Source organism: Egretta garzetta, unplaced genomic scaffold (assembly GCF_000687185.1).
Source record: "Egretta garzetta isolate BGI_Z169 unplaced genomic scaffold, ASM68718v1 scaffold640, whole genome shotgun sequence".
NCBI classification, from domain to species: domain Eukaryota; kingdom Metazoa; phylum Chordata; class Aves; order Pelecaniformes; family Ardeidae; genus Egretta; species Egretta garzetta.
In genome coordinates this window covers 936603-951694 of record NW_009258264.1, presented here as the reverse complement: position 1 = coordinate 951694, position 15092 = coordinate 936603, and the positions used below count along the sequence as shown (strand labels likewise).

At 55.1% G+C, this 15092-nt stretch overlaps 1 protein-coding gene across 3 annotated transcripts in view; it reads right to left on the bottom strand.

Moving 5' to 3' along the window:
* Positions 1-15092, bottom strand: part of RASSF5 (Ras association domain family member 5) — a 29698-nt gene that overhangs the window by 2058 nt on the left and 12548 nt on the right. For 2 of the 3 annotated variants that reach the window (XM_035903109.1, XM_009647885.2), the window contains 3 exons: positions 3316-3429; positions 1324-1621; positions 763-878 (listed from right to left, as the gene is read on the bottom strand). In XM_035903109.1, the coding sequence (XP_035759002.1) occupies positions 763-878; positions 1324-1621; positions 3316-3429 (528 nt within the window). Of the gene's footprint in view, positions 1-762; positions 879-1323; positions 1622-3315; positions 3430-5177; positions 5202-15092 lie in introns of those variants that run through there. The other variant, XM_035903124.1, reaches the window with a different exon arrangement.

Sequence of the window (15092 nt, the reverse complement as noted above, 5' to 3'; positions counted from 1 at the left end):
TGAAAATTAAAATACATTTGCAGAACAGCCAATTAGATTTTAAATTACCAAAATCCTTGACAGTGCAGTCTTTTTGGACCTTAGGCAGACTGGATCTAAGGCAGAAATTCTTTGCCGTGAGGGTGGTGAAACCCTGGCAGGGGTTGCCCCGAGAGGGGGTGGAGGCCCCATCCCTGGGAACATTCCAGGCCAGGTTGGCCGGGGCTGTGAGCAACCTGATGTGGTTCAAGGTGTCCCTGCTCCTGCAGGGGGGTTGGGCTGGGTGACCTCTGGGGGTCCCTTCCCACCCAAACCATTCTGTGATTCTATGACTGCAACCGAAAACTGACTGCGAATTTATTACCTGAGTGTCCCTGGCTTCTGCTTGAATTAGTGGATTACTTATAACAGTGTTTAGCTAATCTAATTACTGAGGATTAACTGTGGGGTGGCGTTGCTTGGTTCTGTAAACAGATTAGGGTTTGGCCATCAAAACTGGCCTCAGCATTTTCACAGCTCGAGTTTAATTTTTTTTTAAAATCAACATACTTGAGGAGCAATAAGTGATTGTGGGTTTGTTTTTTTTTTTTTAAAGTAAGGTCCAAGCAGTCCATTGAGCTGATAATTTCAGTTTGGAGAAAAGCTGGTATCACCCTTTGGATGGCAAGCCCAGCCCCACCAGAGGGAAGCAGCCTTGCATCTCCCAGCTCTGCAGCACTGCCCCGTGCCCCCCAATGCTGTTAACATTCACGTAAAAAACAAGGGAAAGGGCCCCCGACGTACCTCAACTTCCCCTGTTTCGTTTTCCTTCAGCACAAAACTGAGCACATCTGTGTCGGGGCCCGCCAGCAGCCGGAGGTACAGGGGGTACTCGGTGAGAGGGAGCTTCTGGAAGAGCACTGCAAGGGGACAGCAGACATCCAGAGTCAGCCCGCGGCTGCCCGGGCAGAGGAAAGCCCAGGAGGTCCATCAGAGCATGTAAAAGCAGTTTGTGCTGCTCAGGATCACAGTGGAAGTAGTTGGGTCTCTATCAGAGATCCATTACGATCTCTGTTAGGTCCTAGGTGACTTCAGCCCCTTTCCGAAAACGAGGAATTCCCCGTTAACGGAAGCGGCATCACCTCTTCTGGAGGTCAGGCCATTTGTTCATCTGCAATTCAGACGTGGCCTGACCCCACCGAGTCCTAGATGAATGCCCCCGAGACTGTAGATTTAATAGAAATTATCTTTACTCAGGTGAATTGAAGCTCCCACTGCAAGAGATCTACGTTTCTGCAACACAGAAATTGTAAGCAAACCGGATGAGCCGCAGGGAAGCTGGCGGGTCCGAGGGCACGAACTCACCTTGCCCATCCTTCCGCATCTCCTTGAAAAGTGCAAACTTCTGAGGATTATCCACCACCATGAACTTCTTCAGGAGCCCCTGGATCACCTCGCTCACCGTGGTGGTGCTGCTGATGTGGAGCTGCTTGATGGCATCCAGCGGCAAGTAGAACGAGGTTCTCTTGTCCGTCATTTCGGCCAGGTTCACCTCCTTCAGGGCATCGTAGATGGACTGCGGCCGGATCCCCGCCGGTACCGTCACTGGGCGGCACAGTTTCAAATGCACTTTAATGAAGCCCGTGTACGTCCCATCGTCATTCTAAAGCAAAGGAGAGGGGGGTCAGGCTCCAGGCACCCTTTCCACTCTTTACGCCCCCTACAAGGGGGCTTTCTGGTCTACAGTGCTGCAGCCTGCGGGGTGGCTGCAGGACTTTCCACCCCTCAGTACTGCCAGGAGTTTGAGGGTTTCTTATTAATCATGTGAAAAGTAACCAGTAATTTCGGGTTAGTCACTACTGATTTTCTCCTGCTTCTTCCACTTGGTAATGACTCAAACCTTCCTCGTGTCTGTGCGATCTTGTCTTATTTAAAACCAACAAGTCAGTTATGGAAACCATTACATGTGATTTGTACTTGTGCTTAAGCGAAGATTTGAAACCTCTGGGAAGGTCTCTACCCCTCCGGCTCAGTGGGATCTCCCAACCATATCCTGCACGTTTTATTCCCTGCTTGTGGGATTCTCCCATCTCCATGTAACAAACCATCGCTCAAGATCAGCCTGTCTTGGGCCAGAGGGAGGTCCCTTACCCTACCCCTCAGCTCTGCAAAAATCAGGAGAAAAGCCAGGCTCCCTTCAGCCCATCCGCAGGAGCCAGGCGGGAATGAGCCCAGGGCTCCGCCTCAGGTGCCAGCAGCACTGGCCCATGGTCCCAACCAAGGGCCATGACCAGTGGCTCGGCCCAGCCAAGTCCCAAGGCTGTGCCAAGTCTCAAGATGGTATTTTCACGAAGCTTCAAGAAAAGTAACTCGAGAGCAAACATTTGGGTCCCGAACGACTCCTGTAAATCAGGAGCTGATAAAAATCAACGGGCGAGAAATTGCTGTGCAACCTTCACAAAGGAAACTGTTGTAAAATCTACTATTTTAAATAAATTGCAGGTTTATTTTCAGACATTAGCAAGCACCAGTTAGCTGCTGTTCCTGGAAGTCCTACAATTTAATTATTTCACTCTTTAAGAAGCTTTTCCCCCTGTCTCTGTAAGATCCTGCGATGTTTGTACCTTTGCGGTACTCCAGTTTGTAAAAGAGGCGATGTCCTTGTCTCCTCATCCCGTATCATCAAGGCTTTACTTACAGGTGATGATAAACAAGTTTGCAATCAAAGCTTCACAACACAAGGCATCCTCTGCGGTTCCCACATCCCTGCTTAAGCAAGCCTGGCAGAGGAGAGGAGAAAAGCAACTCCTTCTAGAAAGGCTTTGTGTTTCTAAATCCACTTTGTGTTTTTAAACCCACTTTGCGTTTCTGAATCCACTTCGTGGCAGGCGCCGAACCCCCGCCCCGCCGCCCCCGCACCAACTCACGGCAGAGGAGAGGAGAAAAGCAACTCCTTCTAGAAAGGCTTTGTGTTTCTAAATCCACTTTGTGTTTTTAAACCCACTTTGCGTTTCTGAATCCACTTCGTGGCAGCTGCCGAACCGCAGCCTCGCAGCCCGAGCACAACTCAGCCCCGCCAGAACAACGCGGGCTCCTCTGTTTGAGGGAACTCATTCCCAGCACAGAGACTGCCGTGCCAGTGCTCCCAGTTGAGAAGCGATGGAGGCAGGGAAGTGTTATCTCAAGTCGGTGACCAAAGCTAAGGAACCCAAGCAGGAGAAAAAGCAGATGGAGTAAGGAAGACAAGAACATCTCCACAGCCACAAGCCCTGGAGATGCCTTCCTCCATCCCGGCTCGGTTCACAGCCCAGAGGAACCGGCTCCCTGCGCATTACCCAGGTAGAGCCCCATACGTACCAGCTTCATCAACAGGCAGTTTGTAACTTTTGCGTTGTATTTTTCAATTTTCTGTTTGATCTCTTGGATAGTCGGAGGCTCGGGTTTTTCTTCTTCGACTGTTTGTGTTACATTCTGAAATCAGAAGAGACAGGCTTTAGCTGGTTTATCGACCAGGTAACACCGCCTCTGTCCAGCCCTGCTTTGGCTGGGGAAATGCAGGACCCTTTGGTCCTGAGTTCCCGCTAGCAGTGATGGTGCAGGTGGAGATGGTCCCTACAGCCAAGAGGCTCAATGTGCAGGATGCCCCAAGCCACCCCTGTACACCAATAACAGGCAGCAGAGGGTGACACAAAACCCAGCAGTTAGTGGGACTGGTGAGGCACAGAGCAGTAGGGACATCCCCGTACAAAGCAGGGTAAAGAAGCCAGCCCCTAAAACCTGCTTTCAAAAAATCCACCCTAACCTGCTGAGCCTTTCTTTGCTTCTTGCAATGCAGTTGGAAAAAAAAAAAAAGAAAAATCACATCCTATTTCCAGTATTCACGTCTCTGCCTACCCAAGCCAAGCACCCCCTTAAAAACCTGGGGTGCTCCTCAACCAGCTTCCAGCAGGCTGACCCAGGCAGCACCTGAAGTTAAATTTCTGCTGGATGACTCCTCCTTAGCTTGGAAAATTATAGCTCAAAGCAGTAAAAAAAAAAAAAAGAAAATCACACAAGCAGCCAGCCGGCTGCATGACTAATAAATCAGTCACTGCGAACCCAGTCAACGCGTCCCACCCCGTGTCAGAAACCGTTCGCGTGGGCTCACTGGGAGGGCGACGGCTGCTGCTGCCCCAGAGTTTGGGGAGTTTCCTCTTAAGAAGCAAAAGGACAGGCTTGGCGCAAAGGTGGGCTTTACCTGCAGGTCACACATGGAAACGTCGCTAACGAGTAACGGGAAAACACGATCCCATCGTGGAGAGGCAGCTCATGGGAGCTTCCCAAAGGCTCCCAGGGTTTAGAGCATTTAAGTGGAAAGGCAATGGATGGGTTTGGACAAAGTGCCGGAGCGCAGGCTGAGCCGACTCAGGACGGGGGCCAGAGTCCAGGCCAGGAGGATGCTCCATGGGGTTGGAGCAGCTGCAAGACCTGCGCTGGGGGGGAGCAGGACCACGGTGCCCATTATCGGCCATCTAAAGGGGGGGGAAGTAAGGTGCTTCCTGCAGGAGAGGACCAGAGCACGCCTCTCTGGGAGACTCGGGAGGAAAGCATGCCAACACGCAAGACGGAGAGAGCAAGAACAGCGTCGGGGGAGCCGGGAGCTCCGAGGAGGCACCAGGAACACGCGGTTGCAGATGGCTTTCTGCAGAGACGAAGGTTTGCAGCAGCCTCAAGCGAGAGCCTGAGCCACGCTCCCACCTCCCATCTGCCCAAGCACAGGCTGCGGGGGCCCACGGGCACCCTGGAAACGAAAATGTCAGGATGTGATCCTCCACCATCGTTCCCAGCGTGACGGCAGGGCGCAGGCACGCCCAGGCGCTGCGGGAACACAGGAACCAGCAAGCTCTTTTCTGAAAAACCTGCTGAAGGCAGGAAAGGATGTGCCAGCACGTACGGGCAGGGATTTGGTGCGTTCCCACCCTAAGAGTTCAAGTGCAGCCTCGGCAGCTGCAGAGCCCCTTGAGGCTCCTGGGGCCGTCCCTGGGTGCTGGTGCTTTGCCTGCACCAGGCAGGGAGGGGTGAGGAGGGGAGGGAAACCCAGAGCACAAAGCTAAAGCTGCCAAGCCACAGCCAGCCAGGCAGCCAACGCTTCTGGGGACACCCCCTGCATCCCATCTCTGTCCCCTGCGCCTGCGACACCAAGCCCAAAGCCCGTGCTCAGGACAAAAGCACCCGCTCACCTTCAGCATCCATCGGGAGCAGGCTACTGCGGAGTTAATGGCTCCTGTAATAGCGAGATGGAAGCAAGGACTTGTGTGACCCTGAAGTAAATTCAAATTCACAAATGGGCTAAGAAAATCTATTTAAAAAAAAGGAACACGGGGAGCTAAACTAACCCAGGAGTTCCCTGGCTGCATGGTAAAGCCCAGCAGCCACCTTTGGGTCTCCTCATGGGAAGTAACCTGCTGCAAGGCCAGGGCTGTGCCGACAGCACCACGGGGCTCCGCAGGCACCTTCCAAGGACACGACACTGAGCAGCGTTCCCCACGAGGTTCTGCAGCTGAACCCCAGCCCTGAGCACATCTCCAGCCCAGGGATGCCCATTGCATCAAACCACGGTGCCAGCTGCAAACCAGTAGCAAGAACCACAGCCTGCAGCAATACGCACCCTTCATTCCTTTGCACGATTGCTGGAGCTCTTTCCCGGCTCCTTCAGCCCCTTGCCTCGCCGGCAGCAGGACATGGGTCCAAGAGCAGCATTCAAGAAGCCTCGATGACTTTATCGCCACAAGACCATTGGAAACTCTCTACGTGAGGCTCATCTTGCACCTCGAGGTTTGACGCCACTTCAGCCCGAGTTACCCAAAGCCCTTCGGCAGAGGGGCTTTCCATCCAGCCAAGGGAGCAGGTCCCCTCTAAAGCCTTCAGCATCCCAAAATCCCGCCCTGCTGCAGAGAAGCCTGCGTGTGCTTGCGCCGTGCCCGGTGGGCCGTGTTTCACAGCGCAGTGCTCTGCTGCCTTTCCGTCCCCCACTGCCCTCCCCGGAGACGGGCTGCGAATGCGTTTCGCCCGCGCCGCCTGGAACTGCGAGCAGCAGTTATGTGGGCTTGCTCAGAACTTCACATTAGTGGAGAGCAGAAAGCGTGAAGGGATGTGCCATCAAGGCCGGTACAGAACGAAAACTGTAACCTCCAAGAAGGAAAAAAAGGAAAGAAAAAAAAAAAAAAAAAGCAAATTTGGGAGCAAAGCCCGTCTCTTCCCAGGCAGCCCTGCAGCACATGAGCCCAGGGTGCAGCAAGCTGTAAAGAAGCCAGAAGCGCCCCAGGCTACCCATGATATTTCTTTTAGGAGGAGAATCAAGCACCGGACAAACTGAAATCCTGGTTGCAATCTGTCAAGACAGCTACAAGTCCTGGGACTCAGGGAGCCCCGAATTCCTTCCAGCGATTCCCAAGGGATGGTTGACAATTGCTTGAGACAGGCGAACAGTACGAGAGCTCTCGATCTGGAGCAGTAACCCCACGGAGGAACACTGACATTCTATTACAGCCTCCTTCTTGTTCAGTGCCTTCAGAAAATAAAAACAAAGCTTTCCTGGGGGGGGTTAAGAACTGCAGATAAACATCAACTTATCACAAGGGCGATTTCAACTCCGCAATTTGTCAAAGTCCTTAGGCAATCTATCGACTGCAATAGGTCTTATGCGGCCACACGCAGGTGCTGGGCTGGCATGGGGGTCTTTAAAAACAATGCCAAGGGTAGAAAGTTTCAAAAGTAGCACTGGGGAAAAGAAAAAAGAAAAGAAAAAAAAAAACCCAAAAACAAAACCAAAAAAGTTCCCTTTAAGTTAACGGAAGATGTGCACTCATGAAACCCTCCACTTCCTCACGTCACCCATTTCACAGCGCTGGAGACAGGCGCAGCCGTGCTGCCACCCACCAGGTCCAGCCCCCACCCCAATCATGGAATCATGGAATCACAGAATGGTTTGGGTGGGAAGGGACCCCCGGAGGTCACCCAGCCCAACCCCCCTGCAGGAGCAGGGACACCTTGAACCACATCAGGTTGCTCACAGCCCCGTCCAACCTGGCCTGGACAGCTGGCCCTACTAAAAAGCTTGTCCCCCCCTTTCCTCTGGGCCCCCTTGAAGCCCTGACCGGCCGCACTCAGCTCTGCCCACAGCCTTCTCTTCTCCAGGCTGAACACCCCCAACTCTCCCAGCCTTTCCTCAATCGCACAGCGAGTGAGTGCCAGACACCCCGTGACCGTCCCCTCCATAGCTGCACGGACTGCTGCGGCGCTACGGCGCGCTGGGCACGTGCGCTGCACTTCATCCGTGGCACAAACACAACGCGGCGCAGACCAGCGTCCACCCAGACACGCACGGCACAAGCAAACAGAGCGGCTCAGGCCGTCCCCGTCGCTGCAATTTGCTTCTCTCCAGCGGGGCGAGTCCCTCCCCTCTTGTGATGTTTCCAGCACAAAACAGCACGTGCGGGCAATTAAGAGCTTTCCGAGCAGCTCGTGCGCCGATGCCGCCCGGTTTCCATGGAGGACGCACGGTGCACCCAGGACCACAGCAGCCCAGAGCGGTGCTGGTCCCCGGGGTCTCGCAGCAGGCACAGGGCAGACGCTAATTGCTTCATGCTCCAGGGAACCTGAATCATCTAAAGGTCCCTTCCAACCCAAAACATTCTGTGATTCTAAATCACTTGTAGTGGGAGGAACGGGAAGCCCAGCTCAAGAACGCAGCGCTGGTGGCACCACGTCCCAGGTCCCGCACCACGTCCCCGCACAGCACCATCAGCAAACCCCATCCCAGCCTCCAGCATCCCGCCTTCCCCCATGCGTGTGCCTGCACGGATCAGCCGTGCCTGCGGGTCCCTCCGCTCGCTCAGCCCCCCAACTCCCCCCAGGGCACCCAGATCCTTGCAAAACACCTGCACCCCTCCAGCTAGGCGCAGGGTCAGCTCCAGAGCCCTGCTGAGCACCGTCCCCAGCGCTCCCCAGCAGCGTGGCGCTGCCCGGGCACACAAAGCTGCCCTGCTGCTGCTGCCGAGGATCAAATCTTGCTCTCAGGAGCTGGAATGGGACAGCGGCTGGGATACCCTCCTCAAGGCAGTTTTGCCCCTCACCGGCTGCTCCTGCCCCGGCAGCGCTGGGGAAGGCAGGGGGCAGCTCAGCTCCCACCCGCACGAAGGTTTTCCCCGAATCGCTGCCTTCCTCTGCCCACCCTGCAGCTTCTTGATGCTCAGACCACAGTCTGGGAAAACATATTAGGAAAGAAACTGCCCATTATTTATTTATTTACCACATCTGTTTGTTTTGACTAACCCAAACATAAGCAGGGAAGAAGAAATGTTGCCCATTATTTATTTATTTAGCATGCCCAATTTGCTTTGACTAACCCCAACATAAGCAGGGGAGAAATGCTGCCCATTATTTATTTATTTAACACACCTATTTGCTTTGACTAACCCCAACATAAGCCAAAGCATCCCCAGACCCCAGGACCCCACTGCACCCAGGAGCACAGCGGCGCCCGCTGCTCAGCCAGCGTGGCCAAACCCGAGGGCAGCACAGCACCTCCGCCGTGCCGAGCCTTGGTCTGGAGGAGTGAGCACCCCGATGGCAGGATTGCCCCTAGGGAATGGGATGCCAACTCTTGGCCGTCACAGCTCCGACAATTTACATGTCTGTGCAGCCACAGGTTGTTCTCTCCCTTTCCACACGAAATTGGAATTGAAAAAGAAACCCTGCATTATGAAAATTTGACCGATACAGGTCAGTGACCTTGCACGGGGCTCCAGGCTCTGTGACCCAGCCGTGGATTTAAAGATGCATCTCCGAAACAGCAGGTTGGGTGCATGGCATAAAGCAGCACGGGAGTCCCGAGCACCTCATCCCTTACGCGTCAGTCGTGGTGCAAAAACCAAACCAGAAGTTACCACTTCCACAGTGCTAACGTCAAAGCGGGCTCGAAACGTAGCTAGGCCAGCTCTTACAACCGCTTTGATTTTAAAAGGAAAAAAACCTGCCATGTGTTACAAGAGTCAGCTAGACCAATACTGCACCAAAACACCGGAGCATGGCAGAAAAGCTCTTTGCTTCCACCCCGGGGGCAGCAGAGTCATTGAGTCATAGAATCATTTAGGTTGGAAAAGACCTTTAAGATCATCAAGTCCAACTGTTAACCCAACACTGCTAAGTCCACCACTAAACCATGTTCCTAAGCACCATGTCTACATGTCTTTTAAATACCTCAACCTACCCCACCAGCCTCCGCCAGCTCGCCTTCCTCCTGCACCTCAGGCTCAAGGGCGAGAAAGCTTTAATGATCTCTGTTGGTGCAGCAATCCCACCGCGGGGCTGATGAGCGCCGCACACACGACAGCATCCGGATAAAACCCAAGGGACGCGATCCCACCATGGCCGAGGGGCGAGCAGAGCCAGCGCCCGCCCAAGCTGGCCGGCCCGTGGGACCCAGCACGGTGCCATCCCAGTGCCAGCGGTGCTTCAGGGCTGGGAGAGCCCTGTGGGACCATAAAGGGCACTGGGGCTCCAAGGGCTCACCCCTTCACCTCTTCTCGCTGTTCGTGGCAGCGATGCCCAGGCAGAACTATGCCACAAGCCCCCAGCCGCGAGCAGGACCCGACCCACCCCAGCAGCACCAGCGCCGCGGCGGGGGGAGCCCTGGGAAGGGCGGCCGCCGCCTGGGAAGCGCAGCCCTCTGCTCCTTCCGTCATGTACGATTAGATCAGCTACTTCTTGCTCTTCACAAATCTACCCGGACCTCCGGTTTTGCAAAGTTTCTGGTGCAGAATATGCAATTCTGACTGAAGGAAGAAAAACAGAAGCTATTAACCATAAACCGTTGCCACATTTCCTGTTCTACCGGGACAGGATGAAACAAGCTGTGAACAAAACAACAGCTCGGCACCTCTGCTTGCGCCTAAGCCCTGACATTTGCGGCTGGACCTGTGGCTCTCCTGGCTGGAAATCGGGAAAAGAGCGATGCCAGCCACCCTCGGGGCTGGCCTGGCTGCGTGGCAGCGCACCACGATGTCTCTGTGCCAGCCTGCAAAACCAGCACCTTCCCATCACCTCCATCCCTCCACCCTCATGTGCAACTGGAAGGCAAGCGATGGCGAAGCTGGAGCTGCCAGGCTGCTTCCACCCCCCCCTCGCCCCGTTAACAACCTGATGCAGAACACTGCATGGCCACGGGTGCCGGGGTGTAACCACCACTCTCGGCTTGCCGGCACCTGAATCCAGCATGCGAGGAGTTTACCGTCCCCTAAGAAACGGCCATGAAGTAACTCACGGACAGTCACAGCCTGCAGCAAGACGTGGGCACCCATGAGGACCAAGCCCGGCCACGGTGGCCTGGGGCACCCATGGCAGCAGAAGTGAACCTGCCCATGTCCCCCCCTGCCCATCACAGCCTGCTGCAAACTGGCTCCCCTCCCGTAACCCACATTATTTCTCAACTGTAAGAAATGTCCATTGTAAGAAAGGACCTGAGCCTCATCTGGCACTTGGGCTAATGCTCGGCAGGACAAAAGCCACCCAAACAGGCGGGCGGCCACGACGCACGATGCCCTTCGGCTGGGCCAGCCGTGGTCCCAGCGAGTTAGCCACACCAGCCTCCTCTCTGCAATCTACTGCTCATCTAACGAGCCACAAGCTTGTCACAGGCTATGATGGGGGAGGTAAAAAACCCATGGGCCAACATGATTATGGTGACGTACTCTCAAAAGAGTGATTCTAAGCCAAGAGAGGCAACAACGAAGCCTCCGTGGCAGATTTTGCTATTTATCTGTTTGCAGGGATGCCAAGAGACACGCTCCATATCAAGCTGAAGAGCATCCTGCCCACAGCCTCTTGCCTTGCAAGAAGTCAGCCCCCAACTTAAAACCCCTTCCAAAGCAAGCAAAGGCAGCAGCTCTGCTGGGAATAACAGCTCTGGAAATAAGAGACCTCTCTGCTGGGAATAACAGCTCTAGGTGGGACCCGGGGGCTTTCAGACACCGCTGCAGCAGTTCGGGGCGATGCTGCCCTCTCCCCTCAGCTCCCCATCCCACCACTGCCCCAGTCAGCACCAGGGAGCTGGCACGCGGTTACAGCTTGGATGCACAGCTCAGGAGGTGGAAAACTGGCAGCTCCCGAACCAGGGCTTTGCTAGACCAGCCACAGAAAGGCACCGTAGGTAGAAAGGCTGAGCACGCACTTCCCCAGGACACCCCTGGGAGCAAGGGCTGCCTCCCCACAGCCACAAACCAGTCTCAGAGACACTGTCCCTGCCCCCTCGCTCCCAGCCAATTTTCCTCACCGGCTATTTAGTTAATGAATTTGAATAGCAGAACGGTGGAGATGGATTTGGCCCAACATCACCACATTCTTGGCAACGACCGTCTCCTCTAGAGGCAGGAGTGGCCAAGTCCTCCCTGGTGTGCTCAGGCACAGGTCCATCACCATTTACATCAGCAATGCCGTGACAATTTGCATTCCCAAAAATGCAGCCCAAGCTCTCCCTTTGGCTCCCATGTTCAGACTTCAAGAGTATTTTGAAGACCTCTTCTAAAAAGGATTTTATGCCTCAGGGCATCAATCCTCAATTCTTTGGCTTATTAAGGAAAGATTTGTCTTAAAACATCACAAAACAAAGCCTGGAGAAGCATGTCTGAGCGCTGCTGGCCAGGCAGCCATGGTTCAGAGGAGCATCACCAGCTCATGCCCTGCGACCATGGCACGGAGGATTGGAGAGAGATGTGAACACTTCAAATTTGAGCCAGAATCATGAGAACCAGCAGCTTGGAACTGTAAATCCAGCCGTAGCGGGGAGTGGTGACGGCTGGGGGGCAGGGGGGCTGGGGCAGCACCGCACAGCCCGATCACAGCTGGGACACCACAGCTCTCCATCACTGCCCAACACCCAATGCCTCCCCCTTCACCGCACACTCCCATGGCTCACAGCACCACAGGGGGAAAGGATCGACTGCTGGAGCACGGACAGGCAGCAGGAAGATTCATACAACAGATCTGGAAAAAAAAAACCAACAAAAAACCAAACCAAACCAAAAAAACCAAACCCAACCAAGCCCACCATATTTTGCTCCCTTTGAGAAGCTCACGTGAGAGGCTGCGGTTCACTTTGGGGTTCAGAGGAAAAGACAAAAGATAGGGGAGCAGTGCACCTCTGCAGAAGGATCGTTGCTGCATTTCAGAGAGGTTAAAGGGAAGTGAAGATGGGCTCCGTGTTTTGATTGCCATGGAGATTTCACTTAGAAACCGTTTTTCCTGCCACATCCCTGCTCAGCAGCAAGAGCTGAGCCGGTTCCTCCCAGGAAGCTCCATCTCAGGGGGGTCTGGGCTGGAGGAGACCCCACGGGTGCCTGACCACACCACTGTCTGCGTGCACAGAGACCAGCTTGGTGTGACCCCCGCCTGGATCAGGGAGGCTGGGTGGATCAGAGGGATCCACCGATCCTCAGGAGCAGACATTTGGGAACTGGTTGCAGCCTTGTAGGGCCAGGAGAAGCCCCTTTCCCCCAGGAGAGGTGCCCAGGGCCCCTCCTGCACCCCAGGTTGTGCCAGACCCCCTGCAGACCTGCCTCCCCTCCGGAAATCACCCCGTGCTCCGGCAGACCTTCAGAGGGCAGAGACAAGGGGCCAAGGACAGGACCCTGCACCACGCACTGTGCCGGGCAGAGCGATGCCCCCTTTGCCCCCCCAGCACAGGCAGCCCACGCCGGCTGCTTACCTGCAACCCACGAACCGGCACGGGCGCTGCACCCAATGCCCCGCCAATTCTGGGACTGCGGGGTTTCTCCAAGGCTGGACGGGATCTTGGAGATCACCTCATCCAGCCCGACTGGGCTTTGAGCACCTCCGGGGACGCAGCCCCCATCACAGGCGCTGCCACCATGGAGGGCTCGAAGAAGGGGAGAAAGCAGACCTGGGCCCAAACCACCACGGCGGTGGCCTCCGACTCTTGCCCAGTGACTCACGTAGCTCCCCGCCATTCGCCCCCTCCTGCAGTGGTCTCTGCTCTGAGCCCTGGAGCACAGCACCCATGCACCCCACCGCCAGCACCTCCACCACGCCACACCTTCCCTCTTCTGCAGCAGAGGAGGCGTCTGCCTGCTGGGTTACCCCAGCTCACATCATCTGGGGACCCCTACCTGGGAACTGACCCCATCGCCCCCACCCCTGGATCCTGCCCTGGGTGAAACTGCATTCTGTCCCTCTTGTGTTTTCTGTTCTTGCTCAGAAAGTTGCCCCTTTCTCCTCTAAGCCGGCTCTCCCAGCAGCCGCTGATGCGGGACTTGAAGAGGAATTTTGCAGAGTTTTAAGCCATCGATGCCTCAGGCAGAAGCCACTGAAGAGTCACAGAAATGCCAAGTAACAGATCCCCAGGGATGAGGTCACATCCGAGATCTAAACCAGTTCTTTGCTAACGAAGAGCGGCTGTGCTGATGGTTCTGAAAATAAAAAGGAATTACAAAATTCCTAGAAAGAGGCTCTTCAGACTAATACAGTTATTCCAATCAGAAAAAATCGTTTCTCCAAGCACAGTGATCAAATTCCACTCCTTTTTTTGAGATGGTGGGAGGCCTCCCTGTCTTCTCCTACCCGCCCCCCCAACACATTTCCTCCACAGAGATTGTTTCCCAGGTCTTTTGAGACATGCCTCCCAAAGTTATCCATATTTAGCTTATCCCTGCCCAGTGCTGGGCATGCCCACAGGCTGGTGGCTGCCGTTGCTGCAGCGCTGACCATGCTGCGCATCCAGGGCTCGGGAATCATTCCTGGGCATCTAAGGAGGGACAAACATTGCTGTTCCCCCAGCAGGTCAACTCACTTTGGGGTCCAAGCTGCTGGTTTCTGCCCGCAGCCAGGAGCAGGTATCGCATTTGGAGGTAAAAAGCAACACTGCTGCCACGGGCAGCTCTTGCAGCGGTGGAAGTGTTCCACATTCGGTAACATTGCTCAAGAGAAGTAGGGTGCCAAGTGAAAAAGGGGAGACAGGGAGAGAAGCAAAACCCAAGGGAGATGCCCACCTTGGGGCTGCACCTGTCCCCTGTCCACTCCTTTGCTGGCTGACCCCCAGGCACCCGCTCTCCTTACTGCCCTCCACCCATCCAGCCCGGCCCCCCCAGACCACCACCTCCTCCTCCCTGCCATGCTCCAGGGCCAGTTCTGGATGGAGCTGAGGTCCAGCCTCACGCTCCTGCAGGACCTGCACCACCACCAACGCCCCAGCATGCCACGAACCCCCCAAAACCTTCTTCCCCCAAGGCCTGAGGATGGTTTCCACCTCCAGGCAGAGACACGTGAGGACCCACCTCTGTACCCAGCCCCATTACGCAACACCATTTGCTTGAGCAGCAAACGGCCATGAGGTCTGCCGCCCACGTCGGCCGCATCCAGGCAAGGAGCCGGGCGAAAAGGGGCTGCAGCAGCCCCCGACCCCTCTGCAAGGGAGAGCTCCCGAGCCCAAACGTGACCAGGCTGATTGCAAAGGCAGGCGAGGATCTGCAGTAGCCTGGCTCAAAAAGAACAGCATTAAAGCGGCGCGGGGTGCAGCGCCTATTGCACTAACACCACGCTCTTTTACATCTCCTCCACAAATGAATCATCAAATGACATTTAAAAAGCAGCAGTACGTGTCGGTTAATCATAGCGAGAGGGAGCTGCTGGCTAACAGGGAATATCCCATGTTAAACCCGAGGGAGCATTTCTTCAAAAAAATTAAAATAAAATTACCGGTTGATGTAAACGCTCTCCCAGATCAAGCCCCCCCACCTCAAGGAGAACAGCCCAGGTCGCCGGCAGAGCCCTCCCGACCCCACGCTGCAGAAGGCTGACCCCCCACGCGCCCGCCGAGGCTTGCGGCTCAGCGGAGAGAGCGGAGCCTGCACAGCAGCGCGTCGCTGCCGATGCTTTACAGGGGAATTTCTAAGCGAAAAAAGCTGCTCCCCGGGTCAGATCTCATCTCTCAGCATCGCAGGGCTCTTGTTCCTGAGTGAAACCCCCGCTTCCGCAGCAGAGCCTTCTCGCCTTCTCCTTTTATGCTTAGTTCTGGTTGGGGCTCCAAAGTTTATGATGGGGATGTTTGTTTTTCTTTTTTTTTTTTTTTTTTTTTTTTTTTA